Source organism: Aythya fuligula, chromosome 8 (genome assembly GCF_009819795.1).
Source record: "Aythya fuligula isolate bAytFul2 chromosome 8, bAytFul2.pri, whole genome shotgun sequence".
In the NCBI taxonomy this organism is placed as follows: domain Eukaryota; kingdom Metazoa; phylum Chordata; class Aves; order Anseriformes; family Anatidae; genus Aythya; species Aythya fuligula.
Genome location: NC_045566.1, coordinates 3,781,323 through 3,800,794, shown reverse-complemented (window position 1 = coordinate 3,800,794; position 19,472 = coordinate 3,781,323). Strand labels below are relative to the sequence as shown.

General features: G+C 38.8%; 2 protein-coding genes across 4 annotated transcripts in view; one reads left to right on the top strand and one right to left on the bottom strand.

Annotated features, from left to right (window-relative positions):
• Window positions 1-441, top strand: part of FGGY (FGGY carbohydrate kinase domain containing) — a 138,182-nt gene extending 137,741 nt beyond the window's left edge. For all 3 annotated transcript variants that reach the window (XM_032192722.1, XM_032192723.1, XM_032192724.1), the window contains one exon: window positions 223-441. In XM_032192722.1, coding sequence (XP_032048613.1) covers window positions 223-304 — 82 coding nt within the window. In that variant the 3' untranslated portion in view covers window positions 305-441. The remainder of the gene's footprint in view (window positions 1-222) is intronic.
• A 2,817-nt stretch (window positions 442-3,258) lies between these two features.
• LOC116491863 (E3 ubiquitin-protein ligase RNF170-like) lies at window positions 3,259-19,472 on the bottom strand. Its single transcript, XM_032192221.1, has 5 exons — window positions 19,467-19,472; window positions 9,656-9,764; window positions 5,266-5,339; window positions 4,668-4,778; window positions 3,259-3,585 (listed from the first exon to the last, which is right to left on the bottom strand). Exons 1-5 carry the CDS (start codon window positions 19,470-19,472, stop codon window positions 3,280-3,282), a joined length of 606 nt encoding a protein of 201 aa, XP_032048112.1. The 3' UTR covers window positions 3,259-3,279.

Sequence of the window (19,472 nt, the reverse complement as noted above, 5' to 3'; positions counted from 1 at the left end):
CCGTGGCCGTCCCGGCGCGGAGGGGCGCGGGCACCACCTGGCGGCGCGGCCGGGGCTCGGCGGGGGGCTGCGGGCACGGTCCCGGTCCCGGTCCCGGTCCCCGGCCCGCCCGCTGCGGGGAACTTGACATGCGGGGCAGAGAAAGTGAACGTGTTTTACAGGGGATTTAAACCTTAAAATCTCAAGCTTTGTGGAAATTATTATTATTATGTTTTACTACAGGTTTTATGACAAGAAATACGAAGTATTTCTGAAACTCGTGGAGCACCAGAGAGAGTATCGCGCCATCATGAAAGGCTTCTAGTCCAGAGCCGTATAGTCTGGGAACAGCAGGGATACACTTTCAGGGTAATTTCTTTTCACTGTACTGTCCATGGTAAAAACGTGTTTTTGTCATCTAAATTGTATATTTTCATTATTAATGAGAAATAAAATGCATACACTGTGAAGCGCTGGGTATTTTCCATCTATACTCCACACACATCAGGGACAATGAATACTCACTTAATCCCGTCAGAGAAGACACAGCCAGCGGCTGGTACCATGGTGCTGGTGTGTACAGACTGGCCACACACAGGAGTAGCACAAGGAACAACACGGACCTGAATCCCTGACCTTTGCCGTGCTTCTCACAGGTATTGCACCCATAGCGTCACTAGGGGCCCTTTTAATTTTGGTATCTCCTACAGCTGAGATGTGATTTCCATTGGAATGTTTTTTTTTTTTTTTTTTAACCACGATTGTAGTATTTTTTTTGGTGGCTGATATTTGGAAATCAATTTTGCAGCTGTGCAATCTTTCCCTATCTGTTTTGTTCTGTTTCCTACTCCTTTTCCGTTTCCACTCCTGCAGCATAGTCGTTTTCCTATCAATAACTTGAGCTGTTTTGTCTTCTGCAAGTAGCCTTCAGTACTTATTAATCTCTGTGCAGATGTAAGACAGCCCACTGTTGATACTGAAGGGCTAGGTTGAGCAGACACAGTTGCTGAAAATATGTTCATAGCGCAGGTGCATTCCTTCCACCCTGCCAGCTGCCTTGTGGGGAGTCAGCCCTGAGACAGTCCAGCACTCCATGGCCGTTCTCATCACATTGCTTCAGACAGACCCAGCTCAAAGCTTGTGCATCTACACAGCCTGCCAGCTGCAGGGCTAAACGCAGTGACAGCAGGTACAGAGAAAGCAGAGGGAGAGAGACGGTTTTCCTTCCTTAGACTTGCATTTGTCAGTGCTTAGAAACCTTCCTGGCTGCCCGCTGGCCAAATTCAGTCAACAAGAGGCTTCCATTTGTTTTCAGGTGATTTTGAAGGCTTCCCTGGATAGTTAGTCCTGCAGGGTACTGTCACGCTAACACCACCAGATCATGGCATGGCTGAACACTCTGGTTGTATACTGCAGAACCATTTCACCTCAGACCATGCAAATCGTTTTGATCTTGAAAGATGCAAACACTGTCAGGGCCTTTAGTGAGATTCTCTCAGAAATTCTTTTTCTCTGCGCTTATCTGTTACTTATTAATAAAAGATATTGTTCTGCTTATAAGGCAAAAACAGATGCCCTAAGGAGTCCCCTAAAGGACTAAGAAGTGAGGGGTAGCAGAACAGAACATACTCAAATCAACTGTAAGTGTGTTATAGGTCACTAATGAGAACCCTTCTTTTCTTTAGACTGTAATCTGTGACCCTCTTGGTGAGCCTTTATTATACAAGAGAAACAACCTACAGTCAATCCCTCTCCATGCATCAGTATCCATAAAAATGGACTCCATCTTTATACACTTAGCTTGATAGAAGTTCCATTCTTTTGTATTGGCATAGGCTGTAATTCCCAGTTAAATGCAAACAGAAGTTACACAATAACAAAATTACACTTAGAGAACTTGGAAAATAATAGTTTCTGGGGTTTTTATGTTAGTAGTCAGCACTCAAAAACATCTGGTAATTTTTTTAAAGAAACAATGCACTTCCTGCCTTGTAGTTCATGGAAAAGCAATTGTTGCCATTTCCAAAGTACCCATTGTTAAGAGAAACAGCTTTACAAGTTCAGGGACATAATTAAAGACAATGAAAGTTGATGGGAATAAAATGAGAAAACATCATAACAAAAAGAGTATAACAAGCAAGAAAATAACTGCAACATACTGGTGTATCATAACATACAATTCAAGGCTACAATAAAAGATGTCAATTGAAAATGTGTAGAAAGAAAAAAACAGTTGGAGACCAGTGTATTGTGAACAATAAATATTCATATATTTTAATATAACAATTCTAATATACAAGTCATATGTAAAAATAAGTTCACTGACTCCAAATACATAGCAAATGTACAGATTATATAGGGAGAGACGTGTAGGATTGTCTGGTACTGTACCAGCATTTTTAACTCTTCACAGCTCAACACAACCACCCCCACTCCCACCAACTTTAGCAGACTTTCTATAAACTTTATTATCATCATCATAAACTTAGTCTTGATCTGCCTGGCTGAACCAGTACCATGGCTTACAAGGAAATCACAAGGAGTGTATGAAGCCTACAAAGGAAGCAAACGTTTATGCTGACTTTGTTAAAGCTTAGGTGCACAGATTCCAACAAAGCTGTGTACCTTGCTTAGGCTTATACGGAAGACTTACACCAAGATTTGTTCACATTTCTTGCATGATCCTTTTAATGCTGTTCTCCCCTTGTAATACTTCTACTTTGCAGTTGCTTTTTTATTCCAAGCCATATTATCCAACTTTAGAATTGGACTGTAGTCACTGTGGAGCGTAAAAAATCTGTATTCCAATGGACGTGTAATCAGCTGTGATAGCACAAAGTACCAGTACACGATTTCGTAGAGGTATTACCAAACATTACTTTTGTTATATGAAACCTAGCAAATTGCAGAGTTTGCTAAGTTCTCAAAGTTTTATTCAAATAGAGCCAAGATGTAAAATGTCAAAGCTTAAGAGTTCTAAAAATCTTCAACTGCAATTTGATTGGCATGTTAATTTTAGGTTTTGTTCACAGCCTTAAGCAGTTTCATTTCAGGCACTTTATATGAGGATAAGTTGTAGAAAAGTGAAGCATGAAAGAGCCTAGCAAATATACAGTGGCATGTAAAACTAGCCTTCTAAGCACTTGCACGTCAAATCATTTGGCCACGCCAAATATCACGGAGTCCTGCTTCAGCCTTTGTCTGCAGCAGAATGACAAATCCATCACATGCTGACCCAAATGAAGGAGAAGTCTGTCACTGTTTGATGGAGTTTGACCAAGGAATCAAAGTTTGAGTCGCTCAGGATTCTGACAGCATGCTCTGAGCTGCAGATCTTGCCATATTTACCCCGTTTGATGCAATTTGCTGACAAATGTTTATCATACAAATTAAAAGAAGGGAAACAACTACCATGTCATCAGCTGTTCCAAGTGTTCTACAGAGAGGCCCGGGCATCGTGTCAAAAGGAGACGATAAGCATATGATTGTTCCGAAGGAGCAAACAACAACTCTTATGAAAAAAATCCATACGAGACCACCCCAGGTAAAGATTCCTCGCCAGGCAAGAGTCAGGAATAACGGCATGTCGTAAAGGTAATCTGAAAACTAAATATGCAGATGGGTTATATTATGCTGCGGTTTGATTTGTGCGGTTCTTTCTGAGTCTGAGTTAAAAAATGGGTCTTTAAGCACTTTTAGATTCAAATCTCCTGAATGAAAAAACTTTCTCTGCTGTCCACGTCTGCCTACAGAGGTCAATGGTTTTGTACTACCCACAAGCACACTTCTTTCTAAAAGGAGCCCTCACTCCCCCAGCACTTTGCAAAGAAAGTATTATGCTTGACACTGAGTCCTTCTGGAAACTAGGCCTTACTGGCTGCAATGAGCATATGCTTCTCTTTAAAATCTAGCTTCAACTGTGGCTATTAATACTTGAAAATGAGATCTTAGGTCTCACTTTAGTATGGACAGAAACCATAGGACCTACTTATTCCTCTTCATTAATACTAGTTTGTTGCGTTGAAAAATAACATTCTCATCCACAGCGCTTAGTTTATAGTCCACAGATTAAAGCAGACTCCACAGTCCTGTTTGGGCCCCCTACCAGGATGTGACAGGAGAGGAGGATTTGCTTTGGTGATATTCTACATGCTGTCAAGAATGGGCCTCGTGTGTGCCTTCATCTTTCGTATCATTTCCACTACCTGTCACGTCTCTGCACCAGATGGGATTCCAGCTTTAATGAAGTACAGAGCCAGTGTACTCTGCTTGAATTTGGCAATATCTAGAGAAAAAAACAGCTGCTTTCTAAGCTGGAATCTCATTAGGAACAAAAAACTTATATGCAACTTAAAATCCTGGAGTTCAAATCTGAAAGTTCCAGGCTGACCATCTCCAATTCTGCTTTGCTTACTGTGTTTCGTCTCACACTGTCTTCTCCTCCCTGCCAGGATGACTGCAGAATGATCCCTCTGAGCTAGGAATTCTGAGAAGCACCTAGATGTAGGTTCTTAGTAGCAGATGCTGAACCCAGCAGTGACTGGTAAGACTTCCCCTCTGATACCACCAATAAGTGCATAAAAAGATAATTCACACACTGATACAAACTAGTTTTCACCGTTGGGTCTCTTTCAATCCTGTGTGTTATGCAGTACTAAGTAGGTAAATGTAGATTTATAAATACTTACTGGTCGAGTTTGCCCTGAGAAACGCTTGTTGTAAGCTCTAATGTCATGTACAACTTGTTTACTTGGCTTATCCTGTTGCTTTTCACAAGAGATGTTATCCAGAAGAACCACCTTCATGAGAAAAGCAGATAGGTATTAGCACAATGTATTTGAATCTTCAGTATAAAGGCTAGTGTTCTGTAGTACGTCTGTCCAGTCTCTTCCTAGCAAATTGACCTTTGTCCAGTTCCATCAGTTCCACGACAGCAAGAACCTTCTCCTTTAGTAACCTGCATCCGGCCTACCAGTACAGCAGGCAGATTTTGGAAGGGGTCAGATGAGATGAGGAAGTCCCTTATTGCTTTTTTCGGAATGTTATCTAAGAAGAGACTCAATAAACTGTACAAAAGGAAAATGCCAGAAGCCTGTTTAATATTTCACAGAGTTGCCTGATAAGACGTGTCAAATGATAAATGCGAATGGCTGCAGGGTCATTCAATTGTAAGTGGGTTTTGAAATGCAGTGGAAAAATAGAGGGTAAATAAAGTTGATCCTAAGAGCTCAAGACAGTCATTTTGTATTTATCGTTATGCAGATACGTACAAGGGAGATGTCTTACCTTTTGTCTGCAGAGAGGGCAGGTTATTGCTCCTAACCAGGGACTGTGTTTCCAGTACGTGATTAGACAGGAACCTATCAAAAAAAAAAGAAAAAAAAAGTGTTAAGAGGCATGAAGCATATTTGAGGATATCTCATGTTTACAAAGATGTTATCAGAAATAATAAACCCTCTTTCTGCAACTGGCTGCAAAAACGAATGTAATTCTTTGCTTTCAGTTTAATATGTGGTTTTACTTGGCAAACTGGCCGTGTGAAAATGGAGTCTTAGATCTCCTGCACTGATGTATCCAGTTCCATGGGGCCTCCCATTAACAGAGACTTTGATAGGTTAATTCCAGTGGATAGATAGACTTCCTCCAGCTCAGTAAAGCGTTCAGGGGCTCTGAGGGCCTGTTATCGTGAATAAACCAACGCACAGCCAAGGGACAGCTTGGTCTTGCAGACATCTCCTGGCACAATACAGGTCTTGGTGATGAAGTATCATATTTGGGACTATTTTGTCTTTTTGCCTTTTTTTTTTTTTTAATTACTGTATTTCAACTGTATTACCCCTCTGGAACTGCATAGCTCTAGAAGAGTGAGTTGCTGCATTCTTTTTGATTTGTCTTGCCTAGACAACTGCTAACTAATTTCCAAATGCACTATCATTTTCTTAGTGCTGAAGTCTCAGGTGTGGAGGAGGGCAGAGTCTGAGGACACTAAGATTAGAGTTTGCATATAACTGACAGCAGTGGTTGACTTACATGAATGTCAGTGCTGGTACTAACAGCAAAACCAGCAAAACATAAATTGCATCTAATCAGAAGCAGCACAGCTTGACTTTCAGCTCCTGGGCGCAGTGTGCAGCATGACAGGTCAGGAAAAAAATCTTTTAACATGTAAACTGATCAACTTTGACAAGGACCGCAGTGAAAGCAACAGCAGAACACTGCATTGCCATTTTGATGGAATTGTTTTATTGAATTGAACAATGGTCTTCTAAAAACAACCAGCAAGTAGTTTAAGTTAAGACAATAAGTCTTCAGGAGACCTCAGTGCAGTACTTTTCTGCACCCAGACTTTTTTTGTCCATTGTTACTGAAAAGAGGAATATTAAAGGAGAAATGTGTCTGAAGTCAAGTATAAAAAGTGTTCATGATACTATCAGTTACTTCCTTTATAGGACATCCTTATATTAGGGATGATAAATTTGGCCCAAAGATATTTTTATGAACCTTGCTCTGACTTGTACGTTTTAGTTTTGTTTTCATTTGAGTGCAGGATTTTTCTTTCTAACTCTTCTATTTTGTTTGCATGTATGGAACAGTTAGCTGGGCACATGTCTGTGTTTATATCTAAATCCTCATGTGGGATGTATAAACTCAGTCTGGCAGCCAACTTCAAGCTCTTGCTTGAACTTTTACATTTGACAGACATCATGCCTGACTTCAGGAGCAGCTTTGACCCTCTAGGTTCAGATTCTGTATCATGATCCACGCAGCAATGTCCCAGTGATGACAATGGGGTACTACTGGATCCCATAGTTAATCAAGGGCTTTAAAAAATAACCCTGTGGAAATTAAAATGTGCTACATGCAGAATCCTTTGTTTAGTAGAACAGGAAAGAAAGACTCCTATGAAGTTGACCTATTTGTGCTTCAGTGCCTTTTTCATAAAATAGACAAAATCCTGTTTTAATCTAGCCTGCTACACAATCTTCTGAGGGAGTCCATAGGTTTTTCTAAAATACCTCTGTGGTTATTGTTAATTAGAAAAAAATAATATTGCTCAAGGATCGTTTTTCAGTTGAACTTCCTGAACATATGGTTCAAACTGAAGCTGAAAAGGAAAACTTCAGGACAAACTGTATGAATTACTACTAATAATAAAATCAGACATTTTTTATAAGTCCACATTAATCTTCTTTAAAAGCTCTGGGTTGACCACATTTTTTAAATAAAACTTTTACCAGAGTGGAATTTATTAAGAGTGCTCAGCTCTGTTTTGCAGGGCAACAAGAGAAGTTTTGTTACTGATTTCAGTCACAACAGGCTTAGATCTACGTAGAATGGTTCTGATAAGCCCAATGTAAAGTTTTATTGGTTTAAGACATGAAAAACAGACATGTTACGCTTCTACTATATAAACATAGTCATAACCCGGATAATGCATCGCACTGGATTCTATGCTGTAGAGTGTATATGAAGATGTACTTGGGGAATGTAAAGCCTAACCAAATAGATGCAGTTAATGATAACAATATATACCAAACTTGTACTTCTCCGCAGATCTCAAAACAAATATGAAGCCCAAATCATTATGTCATATTCAGAGGTAGGAAAGGGAATGCTACCCAGGCCAGAGAAAGTGGAAAGTTAATGGCTTTTGTTGTTATGTCTATCTCAGTACTCGAAACTATAACTTACGTGATATTATTTGAAACATGTTTTGAGGCCATATGCTTACTGTTTGTTCTGGAGTGAGTTTTATTCAAAGCATCCTTTTCCTGTATGGTATAAAACAGTGAGTGGTAATAAAAACTTAAAAGAGGCTGAAGTATTAAATGGTGTTGCTTGTGGTAGACAAGGAGTCCGTAGCTGTTGCTGATCCATTGATTTGATGCGGTTTCAGAGGACAGAGATAGTGGCAGTGCTGATGAGGGGCTGGTTTGGGTGAACGCTTTTCAATATAAAACACAGTGCCTTGTTCTCATTTACACTTAACTCTTTTTATAACACTCTTACTTGGTGAAAAAAAAGTTCAAATGGCTTGTAAATATAACTTACACTTGCTTTAAGCTCTCCGTAAAATGTAGGAAGGAGCTTTATGGTTCTGACCAGTGTCTTTTGATGTACCTTGTGCTGCAGTATCAGGTATTACTGCCAGCTGCCTGCACGACCCTCTGCCAGAGATGACTGATGTGCTGCACAGGAGCACTGAAGCACCTTCACTGGCAGTTTCAACCTCATCAGATCATAAACTCCAGTTCTTTTCTGCCACTCGTGCAGCGGTGATGACAGCATTCAGCCAGGAACCTGATAAGCAGCTGGGGCAGTGAGGTTGTAAACTTTGCCTGTAAATTCACCAGAGTATGTATGTCAGAGGTGTGAGCAAAGCTATGAAGTTCAGGCCAAGTATGCTGGTGGCCTTATCCTGCAGTCTTTCAGAGCAGGTGCAAAGCTCACACTGACTCCAGTGGTGCAGAATGTGGGCCTTAAAATTCCTGAAATCCCCTCTATAAATGCAGTTATGAATATAGCTCCCTCCACTACTCTGTGCTTCGTCCTTGTCTTCCTTCGAAAAATTATTTAAATTTTGTAATCCTAACCATATGGCTTAGCAGCCTCAAAGAAGTCACTTAGCAGACACATTTATTCACTGAATTATGGTTTTACTTGAGACTATCCAGCAACGATAGCTGCACTGGCTGAGGACAGGAGGCCACACGACAGGCAGCCTCAACAGAAGGACCCTCACACCACTTATCCAGGCAGTGTCTCCTTTTCTGTTAAGACAGGTCCTCAACTGGCATAAACAGTTACTGAGCACACATCATGATGAAATGTCTGAATATTTTTTCCATGTATGACCACATGGATTTTCATTAAAAAGAGTTAAACAGATTAAAAGGTCTATACATGACTAGAAATGTGCTTTTTGAATGGTTTAGTACGTAACATCCACTTTTTTTTTTTTAATTTTTATTTAAGAAAGCTTTTACAGGGCTATAAAGCAAGATAATAGTGCCTTATAGGTCTAAATCATTTCAGCTTTAGTTTAGGGCAATTGTTTCACAGGGGAAGCAAGCCTGTGGAACAGAATCAGACCTAAGCCTGGTATCTTTTACACATGATTTTTACCAATGTAAATAAAATTTGAATCAATTTTATGGGATACTTTTTTTTTTTTTTTTTTTGTTTTTTTTTTTAATGCTGTTGAATATTGATATATAAAACAACGAGCTGTCTTCCCAGAAGTGAGTTCATGCTCAAAGAGAAGACCTCACATTTGTTGTAGCTTGAACTTTTACAGTCACGAACTGTATGACTATTAAATTGATGATTTTTATAGCTTAGGGTTTTTGCATAGTTGAATAAAAATTGCGTGGTTTTCTGGACCTTTTAAACATTCCATGAGTTGTGTTGTAATTTAACAGAATACTGCAAAATCATCTGTTATCTCTTGTCTTGTGACTTCCTGCATTTTGCTTTTCAAAAGTGGCCCCTTGTCAATATAAAGGCAATGAACAGATAAAAATACTGTTACTGATTTTTTTGGCGACACAAAGATGGGATTCTCTTGCTTCTAGTGAGAGAACTGACTTTAATTCTAGGGAGAAGGGCTTGGACTGGTTCCTACATAGAACCTGAGATCTCTGTAGGAAGTGTGCTGTCAATGCAGAAAACTTACCACAGAATAAATGTCCACAGTTGGTTTCTACTGGGAGAGTAGCTGTTTGGAGACAGATGGGGCAGCTGAAGTCTCTGTGGTTCCTGGGCTGCCAGATTTGGAGTGATTCCTGGAAGAGAAGTAGTGCAGAGTCTTCAGTAAATTAGTGTTTTGATTGACATGCTCGGTTCATTAACCATCTCCCATGAATAGCAGAGAGTCACAGAGGCTAAATAAATATAGATGTCATGCATAACTAATAGTTACCTCAGCAGATAAGGAAAGTTAGGCAGAAAGACATTATTTCTGTAATCCTACAGAAAGCACCAGTCTATAATTAAGAATAATACTGAGATTTGTTTCTACAGCAGAAAGATAAGAGCTTTGTAAGCTTCCGAAGTGCTAAAGAGGCATTTTGAAATTCAAAGTGGGCATATTTGTATTATAATATTCCTTTTTGTTATAATATTCCTGGAGTACTCTCCACCTGTAGGGGAAAGGTTGAAGGATGTGAGCAGGTCTTCTAAATTTTGCTCCTAAGTCATTATCTGAAGGCAATAAAAATTATTTGGCAGTATACTCATCTTTGCCAGGATTGTTTGATACAGTGAGAGGTAAAATAGCCATTCTTACTTAATATTGATTCCTCACCACAGCTGAAGTTTTTGCTACTGTTATTATGATGCATTAGCTCGTCCATAATGGATAAGGGGCCTGCCTATATTGTCTTAGCACATCACAGAGAACCTTATACTCGACCATATGTTCGATGGCCCTAACCACAATGAGATCGGTCTTTGAAGAAAATGTAATAACAACGTGGCTAGTGTCCTTTCCAGAGATGAAGCTATTCCAATGTTTCTATCAGTCCCAGAAGCAGAGGAGTTCTTCTGAAATTGGGAGGGAGCTTCCCAGGAAGGTCCTCTACTTTAAGGCACCATCTTAAAGGCTATTAATAGTGGCTGTCCTCCACTGCCTAGGCATATCTAGGGAGGTCCAACAAGAGAAAGCATCAATTACAGTTTCATTTTGCATTTTGATCAAGAAGTTATGAACTCCATGTGTTTCTTAATGACCGCAGAAGTCCGGCTTTATATGGAATGGGTATTATTTTCCCATGACCTAAATAAGGCATTCAGATGTGATGATGCTACACTTGGAGATTACAGTATCACTGCATGTTTGCTGTCCCGTGTTGCCCGATTGGGATTGCTTCGTTGTTTCTCAAATAGCTGATTGGCACCTGCCTCCGTGACAGATCAGTGAATACAATTCCAAACAATTGACCTGTTTATGGAAGTTTTTATAAAGGGAAAATTGAATAGATTCTCGATTTTGCATGTCAAATGCTGGAAGACACAAAGTGACTGTGAAGATGTGAAATCATCTAACAACAAAGATTTTTAAAAAATTAATTATTTTCTTCTAATTAATAATTCCAAGAAAGAAAGAGGTTGTCTTGCAGGTCTTCCAAATAAATGAGTGTGAAACTAGGTCTCCTGTCATAGCCATGCCTAAAATGATGAGTTCACTGAATTAGTGATTTTAAATCAGCACCTTTAATAGTGGTCTTTCCTTCCTAAAATGAGGATCTGTAAACAGAAAGAACTGAAGGTTTTAAACTAACAAGTTGTAACTGATGGGAAGTATTTCTTCCTTACAGTTTATGAAGTTATAAATGGTTCTGAGACCCAACAGAAAGTTCAGACGCTGAATGTGTTTACGCTGTGTTCAGATTTTCCCCTCTGTGCACTAGTAAGATGCTCTCTTCATTCCCTGCTAACGTGGCAGCCACACAATAACCCGACAAAGCTGGGGTTACTGACCATGGCAAACTAAAACCTAATGGAGATCAGACAGACTCGAGTCCCCTGTGATGACAAATGACCTCTGGGCAAACATGCTTTGACATAATGCTTCCTAAAATTCATACAGCACTTAGCAGCCCTGTGTTTTGCCTTCAAGTGCAAAGCTGATGGGCTGTTTGCAGATTCAGAAGTGAATGATTTCGACTGATAGAAAAGTGTAATAGTTAGCATCAGCTGAGGAACTGCCCGGAGTGCTCAACTGGTGTGTTTATAACTGTATTACTGATGTTTACACATCGGCATATATTACATAAACCGATTAGGTATCGACTCTTTATTTTTGCAAAGTAATAAGACACACATTTCTTCAGCTTTGCCTCACAACAAAGCAAACCAAATGTGTTTCTGATTATGTAACAGATACTGAGTCAAGGGAAACCCAGCATTCCCAGACCGTAACTGATGGAAATTGTGAGAAGCTCTCGCTCTCTGCAACCTCAACAAGTTGAAACTGCTTGTGTATTTTGTATCAGAATGTGTTGTACAATAATTAACTTACTATACGATTCCTAGGGGACAAATGATTATAACTTTTTTCCAGATGACTCATCTTCTGCTGACTTACATGAGCAAATCTGCAGAAACAGAGTCTGTGCTGTTCAGAAGATGGGAAAATTGACTGCTGCTGTGTTGCTGTACAGCACCAGGGCTGGAAACTCAGCTGCCAAGTGTGAGTTGCTGTTGAGAAGCTCTGTGCTCGATGCATCTGAGTTAGGACTTTATGAATTACAGGAAGGAACCAGGCAACAATACTGTGATAGTGACACCAGGTGAGGAATATGTGCATGTATAGATGAAGAAAAAAATCATGGAAAGTCACTACCGTGAAGCAGCATTTTTTATCTTGGAATCGCTCCTTTACTGAATGAAGCAAGGTGGGAAACTTGTCCAGCTCTCACAATATGACCAACAGGCGGTAAATGTGGGGAAAAGAAATAGGCAGTTCTTTACACAGACAATTAAGCAGTGGATGTTCTTGTTATGGATGCTCTAAATTTCTGAATTCAATACGTACTGGATATCAAGTGCAATTAAATGCAAAGGTAGTACCTCTGACTGAAGAAGTTAATGAACCGTAAACCGCCAGAGAATGAAAGAGTATTCTGGAGAAGCTTCACATAATTACCTGTTTCTTTATTTTTCTGTAGGCATCCAGTGCAGCAGAGAGGGCTAGACAGCCCTGGTTTGATTTTGTGTAGCCATTCTTACATTAATAGAGCATATTGGGGAAAATGGGACTTGCATTCACCTTCAGCAAAGATATCAGTGGCTTAGTTTTTTCCTGAGTTCAGATAGGCTAGGAAAAACATGCTAGATCTTTCATTTATTTGAATAGATTATGTGCACATAATCAAATTTTTGATTTATTTAGTCCAAGCATTCAAGATGATGTTTGAGTTGGTTTAACGTTGGTTATAAGGATAGTGACCAGCTGGATTTGATACAAAGACAGATGATAACCTGACATAGATGTAAGTCTGCCAGGATAAATTTCCCCCTTCCAAAGTCTTGAGGCAGCCTTTGAACATTTGAACTAGCAGACTGAATGAGAGATTAAAGTAGTGATTATGGCACTTAGCATTTTGTGGCTTGTGCCTGTTAGTTTTTGATGGTGCTAAAGTCATAACAAAACAAAATATTTAGTGTGACTGTGCCCAAAATACCAGACTTTGAGGATATTCCTCTCATGCAGTAGTTCTACATGTAATCTAGAAAGAACACAATTAAAATTGTCATTCCTGTTGACACTTTAGTCTAAAAACTTTGAAAGTGTTCATTAAGTTACTGCTCCATAGCCTTGTACTGGATATTTGTGCTTATCTCACCTTGGAAAGTCCCAGGCTTGGATATTGCCATACCGATAGGGTTTACTCTGATTGATGGTGTACAGAGCTTCATGTCAAATTTAAAATCTGCTAGTGAAGACCACAGAGAGTTTCCATGTTTATTTCTAAATACAATTTTAATTTTTGCTACAATTGGGTCCTCATGTTTATTTTTTTCTCAATGAGCACCACAGGTGTTTTTGCATTTGGTGTCAGAGTTGCAAGGGAACTCTCCATGTAGGTACCTGGTTAGAGGCTAGGTTTTGAAGCTCGTCAAACCCAGAAGTTCATGGTGTCATGGAATCAGATTTTTCAGAGAAAAAAAAAAAAAAGAGAGAGAGATCTTTTCAAAACTGGATGCATCTTTTGTCTTAAAATAAAAGCTGAGCAGTTCAGAAAATAATTCTAGCAGAATTCTGCAAAATCAAGCCTATTGTATGAAAATATCATCACTAGATTTGATAACTTTTTAATACATGTGTGCAAAAGAAAAGCATGAAGTAGTAATCATATAATTGATTGTGAAGCCAGAGGCTCCTAGGTGTAAACCTTTACTTCTGCAACACAGCTCAGCTCACTACATCCTCCAGTTTTACCACTAGGAAGTTTGGTTTTAAAGCATCAGTGATGAGTCAGCATGATTGAGGAAAAGAAATGAAAGTTTAAAAAGCACTTGGCAGATTCAAGTGCTAACAACAATTTATTAATTTTTTCATGAGAATCTGTCATTAGTGAGGAGTAAAAGAGATCTACATCACAATTAAGATGACCCACAAGGATACACTGGACAGCTCATTATTTGACAATGAATATTAAATCAAATCACAATAAGAATAGGACATATTTTAAAGAGAAGAATTGACTTGTGTAAATTTTCCAAAAGTAATCTAATGATTAAAAATATAAATAAATACTTATAAATATATATATAGATAAATAATATACCAATATACAATCATAATAAATAAAAATAAATAATCACATATAAAAATATTTATTTACAATCATTCTAATGATCACATCCTACTCTGGTTGAGAAAACCTACGCAAAGTTCAACTTACCATTCCTCTTTGCAGAACTGTTTGCGAGGAGCTGAGTAAGTTACACCAGCTGTCAGTGTTATGGTGTGGAATCATTCATGAAGGCCCGCTGTACGTCTTTGTCAATTATTAACTGCGTTGCCCGATGGCAAGGGTCTGTCAAGTTTTCTAAATTATGGTTATGAAAGAAATATGTTGTTATTTGTTGGTTTTTTTTTTTTTCCCCCAAATAAAGCAAGTCTGCTAACAAAAAATAAAAACAAAAACAGAGGTCTCCTGGGGGGAAGAAAAAAACAACACAGAAAACAGCCTTCCCTTTCTAAAACACCTAAATATATCTTCTTCCTCACGGAAGATGTTTAACATAATCAAAAGGTACCTGAATGTAATAAAAATAGTGCGTTACTATTTTTTTAAATATTAACTTGATCAAGGGCATCTACAGGTATTTTGACCACCTGATAAAATAGCAGCCTATCAGTTGTGTAGACAAGTGATTAACTGAAGTCCTGTTGTGAAATGGGCTTAAAACTTGCCAGACACTTGTGATACTTTGGTATTACATAAGTGCCAAGTTAGATTGTGTAACATAGTATTGTCCAATAAAGCAAGCAAAGTGTAGAATTTAAGCAAAAGATCTTACTTGTTAAAATAATTTTAATTTACGGGCATGTATACCTCATGAAGTATTTATTCTTTGTCGCACTCTGTAGTCCTCTAGAAAGGCTTGATTTCTGTAAAGATATTCTGCAGTTTAATGCAGCAAAATTAATAAGGAGGCCTTGGTTTTGTGCAGTGCTAACCACTCTGATCCTAACAGCATGGCACTGGAGCACATGTCGAATTTTCAGCCCTCAGGTAACACATAACTTCTTCTGGAGGAGTGGAGTGGGAGTTGGTAATATTGGAATAGAAATACACTCAGAACAAAAGTAATGCCCCTGGCATTCCTGCTGGAGCACTGATAAGCTAAACACAGCTCTTTTCAAAGACTAATAACCGGATGGGATTTGTAGCATAAACAATGCTCCTTGTTAGTCACCAGTCCCTAGGGCATCTTCCTCACTTTGTTAGAGAGAGATCGGCAACAAATGAAATGCTGTATGTGATTTCCTGCCCTGGGTATGCATGCATGCTCTCATGACAGTGTGATAGCTGTCATTTATTATTTATCTAAGTATGCATACACATCTACAGTGTGATTTAATTACTTACTAAAGGTGCCAGACTGACAGGCAGAAGCTGGAGACGTTCCCTTATCCAGAGAACTGACATGGGGTAAGTAACGGCATCCTTCTCGGGCTGTTCTACTAAAATGCTTCACCCCAAAGGAAACCCCAAATACCTGAATGTAGCTCATTCTCTCCACCCTTTTCCCAGCTACTCTGCTCAACTTGTTAGATCCATAAAGGCTGCTAATGAGGATGTCAGTTATTCCTGCCAGTGACTCTGGTTTTTAGACAGGAATGTTTATCCACTAGAAAATCCGTTTGAACACATGAAATTATTTTAGCTAGGTTACTCAAGCATTTGATTAGTACTAACTCAAAATATGATCAGAATTATTTTAATACAGAGTTGAAATTGCCCCTAACGAAATAATAGCAAAAAGATTGTAGACTTTCTATGAAATGAACCCAGATTCCCTTTTACTTGCCAGGGATTGTATGCACAGAGCTATGTCTCTTTTGAAGTCACTGATGCCCTTACACAACAGACAGACTAGTCTTGGAAACTGGATGCTAAATTCTGCACTGTTCGCATAAATAGGATTTTGTTTTCATTCTTTATGTCACTCAAGCTATTAGTGCTCAGTTACCATTACAGTTCACGTAGTCAAATAGTCCCATCAAAGGCAACAGGTCTGTTCACACCAACCACATGTATTACTGCGTTATTAATTCCCAGTTTTCCGCATAAAGTTTCTTATTCTGTTTCCCAAATGTCTACCTAACCAAAAATCAGGATCAAGACATATGAAGATGTGAAATAACTCTTCCTGGCAGTGTTTTGGAGCAGGGCTTATATAATGACTTATCTGACACAAACCAAGGGGTTTAGGACTGAGGTGGAGCTTTGCATTATGAATTCTCAGTGTGTCCCAGCTCCAACCTAATTCCATCCTGGGAAATAAGAGTAGTGAAGACTGACTGCTGGATACACAACATGTAGGCAGGCTTTACAGTGTTCTGCTAAAATGGAGATGTAGGTTATCAGAGCTGCTACTAACATGTTCCTAAGCAAGAGCAAAGCATATCAGACCAGCTGTCAGTGAATTGCATCAGGAAATCAGGAGAGAAATCTCTTTAAATGGAAATGTAAGTGAATGGCTAGTAAAACCAGACTATTAAAACTTTTATCTTAAAGAATGATCCAAGCACAAAATGTAGTTTTGTTGAAAATGCTGGTTAAAATAGTTGTAACCTGTCTGGCACTGCTTAGAATGGGCAACCTGATAAAAGGATGCTCAGTCCACCTGCGGTAGGAGTTGGCTTTCATTCTGGAACACAGAATCTCAGAAATCTGAATAAAATGTGTTCAAGATTCTTAGGCAGATTGAAGTTTATTTTCAAAGTAAAAAAGTAAAATGACATTGGTATAAAAGTGATAGGAAATTTGAGCTTGTTTTTTTACATGCATGCAAACTTGTTGTATTCGGTGTGTAAATGATAGAGTGAATACCAACAACTGTGTTTTGGACATTTCCATGGCATTTAATAGCACTTGATAGCTGTGACATTTTAGTGTAGTGTTTCTATTTTTCAACACAGACCTTTCTTCTTCAACTAGAGAATACTACTCTGTATTCAAACACTTTTATATTTTAGTGATTTTTTTATACCATTGTATAGATGTTAGGGAAAAAATGATCTTTAATAACTGACCTGTTAACTTTCAACTGAAAAATAATGGAAATGAACCAGATATTATGATTTCACTCAGCTAATCTTGTATACTGATGATATGCTTTTGAATAATAAGATAATGGTATATAATAGGTGCCAGGGAACATACAGTTTTGAAAATTATTTTCTCTTTAGAGAGATGAGAGATATTACCACAATTAGTTTCTGTGTGCAAGACACCAGTACCCTGGCACACAATCAGTCTAAAGGGGTTACTTTTTTTCTGGAAATTATTTTCATTTTTTACCCCCCAATCCTCAAAAAAAAAAAGGAGGTAGCTGATGCACAGTTTTAATTACAAGCAAGGATATTTAATGATCAGAATCTACAAACCAAATGGTCTTGTTGGGACGTAAGCTCACCTGCCAAATACTCCTTAGCCAAATGAAGTCACAACACTGCACTGCCTTTTCAATGCTCCTGTGGAAACAGGATTTGAGAAAGCGAATGTGGATTTGTTTCTGACAAGTTATGTCATATTTCATGTCCTAGGACTGATTATCTTGTTACTAGCTCAAACTGAAATTGCATCTGAGAAATTTAATATGTATGAGCTCGCCTAGCCAGGAGCTGCTACCATGACAGTGCAAACAGTTCCGTGATGTCAATTCACGTCAGCGAGCTAATACCAGAATTGCCAAAGCCCCTTTTCACGTGTGACCTTGTCCACTGAAAAAAAAAGATAAGAGTACCAAAATAGAAGTGCAGATATCTGTGAGAATGTAAACAAAAAGCCTAAAATAGAAAAGGACAGATAGGAGATTGACAAATGTTAAGAAAACAACTGAGGCAGGCAGAGAGCATGTTAGGAAGAAAGGCTGCGGTGAGGCAGTGAAGTCCTGTAGAGAAGAAATGATGTCACAGAAATGTAAATACTTTATCCCCAAAAGTCACTGTTCGTAATAATTCCTGATTCTGAGATATATTTCTGAGATTACTGAGGTAGATTGTGTAGATCAGTTCTTAAAGATGTTAACCATTTTTTTTCCTGCTGTATGAAGCCAAAAGGTACAATTACAAAGCTCTGGTCACTTTATTTTGTACAAATGTATTTTGTTAGTTTTACAGCCCCAACCTACTTTGTTTCTAGTATAGCTTATTATGGAACTTACTGGGATTTCAGAACTTTTTTTTTTTTTTTTTTTTTTTTTTTTTTTTTGTGTCATTATTTCTATATTATCTCTAGCCATCCCCCTTGAGTTGGAATTACGGAACACTAGTGCAGAGATAATCTGTCATTCACTGCACTCATCTTTTCTATTTCTTTAAGGAGTGATCAGGTAGGATAGTTCTAGTATAGTCTGTCTTGCCTTCTCGACCCTGCAAAGTGAATTTCCTTTCCCCAGGAGACTTTAGAGACAGTGGAGTGGCCAGACACACTAACATACATGGTTTGAAAAGAACCCACATTTCTGCAGAGTCTGTGAATCTTATAAATACTGAGTAAGGAACTTCACAATGGCTTCAAATCAAGCCCAAGCAGCCTCTCTGTCTATTCAGCTCCTTTCCCCTTCTCTTCTTTATCTAATAAAAGACAAAAAACCTTATAGGGGTACCCTACCATGCCTTGTGCATGAGATTAGCAATAGATTCCTACTTTGCACTTCTGCCCTCGTGGCAGCCAGGGCACGCTGCTGTCTCCTGCTGAACCTGCAGGCACCAGCACCCCCAGGTTCCTCTCTGCAGGGCTGCTCTCCAGCCACTTGTCTCCCAGTCTTTGCCTGTGTGCGGCACTGCTCTGTCCCAGGTGCAGAATCCAGCATCTACCCTCATTAAATTTCATGCTATTAACAATTGTCCATTACTCCTAGGTATCAAGATCGCTCTGCAAGGCCTCTCATCCCTCCAGAGTTAACAGCACCTCCCAGTTTAGTATCATCAGCAAACTTTAAATAATATTTGTAAAAGCACTTGCTTTTTTTTTTTTTTTTTTTTTATTAAACTACCATAGTAAACTAAATCTACTAGAATAATAACAGAATAATTGTGATGTTATTGTATAATATGTGTAGATGCATTTGTATCCTGTGTACAAACTCACTGTATTGTGTGGGCTAAGATAACTATACCAGCAATTTTGTGATCAAGGACCCTAGAAATTACTCCAGTCAAAGCTAATTCATTGTAAGATAGGCTACAAATGCCAGTCTAAGCTGTGATAGTTTTAATGAGATGACTTGCAGTTTCTTACCGCCAT

Coding starts and splice junctions, on each gene's coding strand:
- LOC116491863 (XM_032192221.1), bottom strand. Junction 5,340..9,655: donor CTGTGGACATTTATTCTGTG/GTAAGTTTTCTG, acceptor TTTTTTTGATAG/GTTCCTGTCTAATCACGTAC. Junction 3,586..4,667: donor TCTCAGGGCAAACTCGACCA/GTAAGTATTTAT, acceptor CTGCATATTTAG/TTTTCAGATTACCTTTACGA.